This window comes from Pseudomyrmex gracilis, unplaced genomic scaffold (assembly GCF_002006095.1).
Source record: "Pseudomyrmex gracilis isolate BER0280 unplaced genomic scaffold, ASM200609v1 scaffold_165, whole genome shotgun sequence".
Classification (NCBI taxonomy): Eukaryota; Metazoa; Arthropoda; class Insecta; order Hymenoptera; family Formicidae; genus Pseudomyrmex; species Pseudomyrmex gracilis.
The window spans coordinates 394-8,347 of record NW_018020749.1 but is presented as its reverse complement, the minus strand read 5'-3'; the positions used below and the strand labels follow the sequence as shown (position 1 = coordinate 8,347).

The following is a 7,954-nucleotide window of genomic DNA, read 5'->3' as shown; positions in this document are numbered from 1 at the left end:
TATATATATATATATGTACACGCTTAGTTTCCGCACAAACATCCTGCGAATGGCTCGTATCGGCCTTACATATTTCTGTTGACAATTTCACGAGCGTTAAATCTTTGAAAATAAATTATGATTATTAATAATTTTTCTTCCCGCTAATACTCTCCGCTCTTATCTGTAGCAATTTTTTTCATCATCTCAAAACATCCACGACATGATGATGCCGATCAATATGTATATAATTGACGATTGACTTGACGTGCATGAACACATTTAAGCTTCATGAAAAACTCAGAAGAGCCGAGAATGGCGCCACGACTGGATACACGACACACGAGAGAGCAGAAAGTGTGTGGTTCAATGGACCCGCTACGTAATCGCGGCTTGCAAAATTATGCGTTCTGAGAATGCGCCGCGTTGTATTATACATACGTGACTCGATAAAGACACGTTTAAAACATGATTCGCCATTTAGAGCGAGCATCGCTGAAGGGAACGAGAGGGGAGATAACCATTTTCTTTGCTGAGTAATTATGACAGTTTGGAGAAAGCGAGTCACGCCTCTGCTCTCCCCTCGCTACTCTCGGAGCCGCATCGAGATTAGTTCGCGTTTCATCGCAAATTAATCGCGATAACAGGACGCGCGCGGTCGTAGTTCGTCCGCAATGCGGCGATAGAAAGTTCATATATCTTCTATTGAAGGAATATAGCGAATTACCAAGGGTTCTTGACCTTCCCTGCAGTTTATATGCGCAATCTTTGCGGAATCCTCGTAAATATTCTCGTCCGCGCGGACGAAAAAGAAATCCGTCACGAAGGATACATCAAGCCAGCCAGAGGCTCTCCTTCGTCTCCGTGCGGACATGCACGGTCGAGCACGGTGGCATTGCACGCGTGACGTTACATCGCCAGTTAGATAAACTCTATTGAAACCCGACGACGACGACGACGTGGCTACGGACAAGACGCGACTACGAATATATGCGCTGCAACTATGCGGCAAAATCGTGCGCTCAGTAGTTTAAAATTAATTGCAACAATGACATATCGCGCCGCCCGCCCGTGACGTAAGGAAGGAAAAAAGAGATTGTGCAAGCGTGGAATTTCAATGGCACGAGAGAGCAAAATTATACAATTGCTTTGCTGAACAGCGCGCTTCTTGCTTATTCTCATAGCAACAGACTGCTGTTAATGTTGGTACTAACGCAAATTGAAGGTAAGTTCAAACTGTTTGAAGTGCCAAATTGAATTCCAAATTAAATTGCGCCGCGGTGAACTCAAGCGATGAATATTAAATCGACGTAAATCATCTTGAGTCCAGTTCGAACCAGTTCGGACCAATCTGAACTACTTTAAAGCACCAGCCAAACGATGATGTAACAATAAGTTATACGTGTGACACGTAATTATATTAAAATTTTTACAGAAATATGCACGTATACAACGATTTTACTAAACAAATGTATACTATTGGTTTAGAGAAGTTTACGCGTTTTTTTGTTTACGTTATTTTTAACCGACTTCCATTTAATGCAAACATCATAATAGCTGCAAGATCAAAACGCCGATAAATTTGCGATTGTTCCGGACACTTGTTGAGTTTTTACTGCTTTTTTTTCTCGGCATAAAGAACGATTTTTCCAAAGTGAAACCGCGAGTCCAAATGCGATTCTGAACGCGCGTTCGGAACGTGCCTAGCGCAAAAGTAGGCAAACAAAATTGGCGAGGCAATCTGCGTTCTTCTATTCAGCTCGTTACCCTTCCGCGATCGCAATCTAATACGGAACAAGAGACAAGGTAAGGAGAGACCGTTTCGCGAGACGGCTATCATCGAGAAATGGATGACAGTTCCATCGTGTCGCACTGCCAACTTCCGCGACGGGACGATTAAAGCGATTAATGAGCGGATTCTTTTCGTACTCTCGCGCGCAAAAGCTTGTTATTTTTCGCAAGATTATTTAACAAGTGCCAAAAATACAAAAGCACGATTTTTCTCATCATATTTTTTATGTTAAAATTTATAGGTTAAGTATTGTTTTTACTAGAAATATTTTTTTCTGCGAGGATACAAAAATATATTTTGTAATGTATAGCGGGATGAAGCGCGGACAACGTCTTGCATAAAAAAAAAACAGATGAGATAAGGGACAAAACACACACACTCGAGAACAGCTGCGGAGCAGCAGCGTGACTTTCGTTCTTTGCGCTTATTCTTATGCAGCACGAGAATCGCGGCACTCGAGCGCAAATCGGTGTTGAGATTTTTTTTGTTCCTAACTGCATTGCACTCAAATGCGATTCCGGCCCAAAAACTAGAGTACAACTGTGGAAGATAAAAACGCGCGATATCTGCGTGACGATCGCTTTGTGTTGCCTTATGTGGAAATACGAAAAGTACATACAAAATTAAAGTGAATGTTCTCTGACTAACCTTCCTGATTGGGATTGTTGGTGTTCGGATGCGACGAAGTCAGAGAAGACGGTGTTTCATCCTCAGCGACGCCCATCGTTGTAGCTGCAGTTTGCTGATGATGCGTCTCTACTTCCGTCGCCTCTTCACACCTGTAAACGATCAATGGTAAGGGATTTACATTTTATCGTTAAAGGAATGTAGAGTGACTTTTATCATAATTAAGCATAATTAGTAAAGCAATTATCGTTATAATTTTCAAGTTGCAAACACATTATATAAGTCACGCCGATGTAATATGCGGCGATTCGATACATCGCAGACTGTTTTCATTTGCGCATAAACCATGTTGCACACGTAGTGCTTGCATTCAAGTGAAGAGAACTGGTTGCCGCGTTAGGTTCGCTTGCGTCGATTTTCTGCCTTGTTTTTTTAAACAAAAACAAATGACCGTATAAAATGTGTTTTCCAGGTATTCAATTCTACTAAATTTCCAGATGTTGTCTCCAAATGAGATACGAATAACCGAAACAAAATTTGTAATTTTGAATTGTACAAAAATAGAAAAATTATAAATTGATAGAAAATTAAAAAAAAAAAGATAAGAAAAATTGTCTCTTGTAAAAATATTTTAATGAATAAATGGCATTGCGAGAAGAGAGGTAAGAAAACAACCTGATGGTATTGCGGCTATTGAACACTGATGAGTTACTGTCGGAAATCGAACGTCGTGAAGACATTTCGTACCGATTAGGTCGGGCATCGTTGCATCTCGCTGCACTTACGCGTAACTCTGCGGCGCATTCATCGGATCATGGCTTCCGCCAACACGCGCGTCCATCTCCTCTCTCTTCCTGTTCTTTCCGCTATCATACTCTGTATTGTCTCTCTAGACAAGGCGGCGGCAGTGTGTGTGCGCGCTCATTGTCGCGATAATTACGCTTTCGTGCAATTACGCGCGCAAGCCGATGCGCATCCACCGGTATATCGGTGCAGCGCGACGCGCATGCACGCGTGTAGTGGCGGTCCAGTCCGCGGAATAGAGACGAGGACGACGACGACGGCGACAACGACGACACGGCTAACGGTATGTTGACCTCCGACGCCAATTGCTGCCGCGGCATCTATACGCGTATATACGCATGTGTATGTGAGTGCAAAGAGGTTTTTTGGACTCTGACACGTGGTATTGATTAATCAGTGGACGCCAGAGTGCAACGGGAAAACCGCGAAGTTTTACGGGTAAACGAAAAATCGAAGTCAGTTGAAAAATATTGAGCAATTTCTGAAATTTTGCTAGAATGTTTTGAATAGTCATCTTATGTTTACAATCGTAAATGATGTATTATCGTTGTATTATAACATATTATCGCAATTACTTTCTCATCCCGTTTTCGAGGAAACTGACGGTGCGTATGAGTGACTCACATTTTGACCTTGCTGCTTTGTGAGTAAGTGTTAAATATAGTTAGCTGCAACAAAAGAATATCGCGCGCATATTTGTTTTGCATAAGTCGAGTAACGCGTTTCGTCATTTTCGTAGCTAAGGAAAACAAGTCAAAATTAACGGCGTCTTTGCGTCATAATTTAAAAAGTTCTCGCAGTAAAAAAAATAACAATTGTCTTAATTTTAAGAGATTTTGATTTATACTTCGTATTCCCGGAGGAGACAAGACGAGAGAAAATATAATCACGTGCGCGCGAATAAACAAATATATTTCGAAGCATATTATTTGGATTTTTTGATGATGTAGTAAACTACATATAATAATATATAAAACAGACTGTCAGAAAAAAACGTAACTAGTTTAATTTTTATTATAAAAAAATTTATTATATCATGAAGTCGAACCTCGATAACTTGCATCTCAAGGAAAGAGCTAAAATCGTCGAGTTGTAGAGATTTTGACTTATCGAAGTTCGTTTTTCCTTTCCGCGAAGCGCAAGGAAAAATTTTCGTTCTATAGAGATTTTCAAGTTATAGAGGTTTGAGTTATCGAGATTTGACTGTATTAAAAATTTATTATTTATTATATAAAACTGAAAATATATACATCCATTTTACTTGATTGAAACTAAGATGCTTTTTAATGTGATGTAAACGTGATACTTGTGACAAAATATGTTGCTCTCTTGCCAAAAGTTCGACAATAACTGAAACTTTCTTCGTAGTGCTCTTCCTGCTACTCCTTTGTAGAGAAAAATGTCCAGCTCCCACAAGAATTTTAGGTCTATTTTTTACGAACTGAAAGTTACGCCGGTCACACTCTTATTTGATAGACTATAAATATTACATGAAAAACTAAACCTGTATACAATTCAGTTTATAGTTCTTATATTGCGTCTTTTACAATTTAAACACGCTAAAGCTAGTTTTTTTTTAAACTGCAAACACGCAGATAAGTTAGAACTAATTTATGCTGTATAAGCGAATGCATACTTAAAAATCAATGTTACACCTAGATATTTGAGAATAGCTTGCGCTCAAACATCTCGTTCATATTAAACAGCTTGACAGTCGCAGTTTGACAAAGTTAAGCACAGTTTCGCCGGTAGACATTTCACTGGGGGAATGCTGGAGGAAAACGCAATTTTAAACTGTGCTTCCTCGCAGAGGTCAAACTGACCCTCGTGCGCGTGCGCGCGCTATGTGCAACTTTCTTATCGCACCTATACGATAATACAATAACGTAACGTGACTTATGTAATAATAAAGTAACGTGCAACGATTACGCGAATTGATCCGAGCTTTTCGAGTTTTTTCGTCTCTTTTTACACGTGATATAATAAATATTTCCTATATCATATTATCGCAGAAAGAGAAAGAGAGAGAGAGAGAGAGAGAGAGAGAGAGAGAGAGAGAGAGAGAGAGAATTGGCAGAACAGAGTCATAAAACAGCTCTCTCTCTCTCTTTCCTATTTCGTTCTTTCCCCTTGTGTCTCTCTCTCTCTCTCTCTCTCTCTCTCTCTCTCTCTCTCTCTCTCTCTTGCTCTTGCGTCGAGACTCGGGTCGTTTCTCTCCCGGCCAACGACCGTCCACCTTCAGTTTTATATCCTTCCAGACAGCGCGTGCCTTATACGTCGACAGGTAGATGCAACGTTCGAGATATATACACGTTCAGGGTGGTCCAACGATAAGGACCTAACAAATCCCTTCATAGGTCTTGTTTAGATATTTCCATAAAGATCGTACTTGAACTCCGCTCGTCTCTACTCGAGAACCGATTAGATCGAAGAAATTCGATGCATTTGCTTTATTTTCAGTTTTTTGTGTATATTTAATGAAAAACTTAAAAAAAAATTGTGAATCTTTATTTAGATTATTAATATTGTAGTTATTGCATTATTAATATTGTAATGTAAAATACTTTATTTTACATAAGACTGATATCGTGTGTGATTTGATATTTTACTTTTTTTGTCAAATTTATTTATATTTGTACGAATGTTTTGTATCTACAGTCGGTTCAGAAGTGACCGTACAAGACGACTAAAAATCTAAAAATCAATCTGATAGTACATGCAAAAAACGAATCAAAGTGTGAACATCGCAGATGCAAACCGATGTCATAAATACCCATTACGCACATCAAACATTTATCTTCAAACAACGCAAACGACGGAACGTTTTCTAGCGACAATTTATTTTATCCCAACCATCTACGTCATCATTCATTTCCCATTTTATCCTTCAATCACATCGGCTTTCCGATTGATCTCCTTCTTATATCTCAACCCTTGATACGTATCTCGCATCTCTTTTTTCTACTTCGAGGTCGTGCATTTCGCGCCGATATCTCAGCAAAACATCGAGACTAGACCAGAAAATATTGTGAAAGAGAGATGAAGGACACAGGAGGATAGAGAAATGGCGCAAAGGGAGAGGAGTAGAGTGGATCAGCCCTTAGCAAAAAGTGGCGTCCGAAGTGTCGGTCGACCGGTTCCGCGCGTGCACGTACCTGTCACGTACATGTATTCCTTTTAAATGCCGCGCTTGACAAAGAGCCACAGAAAGGAAGAAGAGAAAGGATACGCGCGCGCGCGCGTGTGTATCGAAGACCACACGAATGGAACAGTGGCGCGCGCGCGTGCATACACACGACGCACGCGCGAACGACATCGTCATACGGGATGTCCGTGGGTTGGCAGAGAGTGGACAAGTTTGTCTTCTTGTTTCCAGAGTTTTGCGATTATAAAAGGGCGAGATCGAATGTCCGTACACTTATTAGATCGGCTTCTTTAAGCTATCGGTCGCGTTGAAAAAACCGAACAATTTCGAAAAATAGACGATACTGTTAAAACAGATTTTATCTTTACAAGATTTTGTTTCGCGTTTTAAACCGAGTGATGAAAAATGAAAAACAGACAAATTTTAATTAAACAATACAGTTCAAGTTTTACGAAAAAACTATCGCGTTCGTCCATCCGCTAATTTCAGACCACTCTGTATACACATTCATAAACTGCATATAGACACACGTATACATGCAGCAGGCTCATGGACCGGTTTGTGTTTATAACAAAATATTGTGGACGAGGTCGCGGTCGAGGTACGCGATATAGCCGTCAGCAAGACGCCTTTCTTCCTTAAGACCATTGGCTCGCCATCGCTCGCTCGCTTGCAGCCGAATTACGAGCGAGAGAGCGAATGAACAAGAGAGAAAGAGAACGTTGCAAGAGGTGTATGTACTTACATCTTAACACCCGGTCGTGGACCGCATTCGTAGACGGGAGGACGCTCCGTGGCTGGGGATATGTAGATATCACGATCGCCCGGTCTTCGTTCCGTTCTCGTATTGTGAGAGATACGTCACTGGTGATCGCAATCAGCCCCCCTTGTCGGCGGGGAATATCGCGTCGTCGTCGTCGTCACTCGCGAACAAACGAGCCGCACACAGGTATACAACGTATACAGCACCGCGCGTACTCCCGAACTCGCTCTCGTTCGGCCAGGTTCGCAACGCCCGCCGTCGCGTCGCGTCACGTTCGTTCGACGGGGCGCCTGTTAGTTGCTGGCGCAAAGGTGGAGAATGTCTCTCTCTCTGTCTCGTGCTTACCGGGAAGACACCGCCGAAAGACTCGCGGCGCGCGGTCGACACTCGATCACACAGATAGATAAACGCGAAAAAAACACGGAGAAGCGGCTGTAATGCACAACAAAAGTCCGCACAAACTCGCTACGCCACGCAGAACGCCGAAAATCCGGAGCGCGACCAAGATATTGACAAATACTCGGAGACGGCGTCGCGCGAGACCGTCTGGGTCTGGTCTGTCTCGCCTTGGCCTGCGGGTGCCACCGCGCGGCCGCTCTCGCAACTAATCACCGACCTTACGCGTCGTCTTCCATCTACCATCAGCGGAAATTACTAAATAAAGAATGAATGAAAGCAACAGCAAGCACAAAGACCCGGATAAAATATTTTGTCATCGTCAATTTAAGAATTTCGATGAGCAGCGTAGCTAATTAGAAAGTTTTGACGTAACTGATAATTTATAACGTCGCAATTAGCGTACATTTAAATTGGCTCTGATTTAGTTATAAAACATGAATTTAAT

General features: G+C 41.7%; 1 protein-coding gene across 2 annotated transcripts in view; it reads right to left on the bottom strand.

Moving 5' to 3' along the window:
* The window catches only part of LOC109857599 (serine/threonine-protein kinase tricorner), a 143,278-nt gene extending 135,630 nt beyond the window's left edge, over positions 1 to 7,648 (bottom strand). Inside the window, exons 1-2 of one of the 2 annotated variants that reach the window (XM_020434071.1) lie at positions 7,093 to 7,648; positions 2,420 to 2,550 (exon numbers count right to left, since the gene is read on the bottom strand). In XM_020434071.1, coding sequence (XP_020289660.1) covers positions 2,420 to 2,550; positions 7,093 to 7,094 — 133 coding nt within the window. In that variant the 5' untranslated portion in view covers positions 7,095 to 7,648. Of the gene's footprint in view, positions 1 to 2,419; positions 2,551 to 7,092 lie in introns of those variants that run through there. The other variant, XM_020434073.1, reaches the window with a different exon arrangement.
* Positions 7,649 to 7,954: the final 306 nt, after the last annotated feature.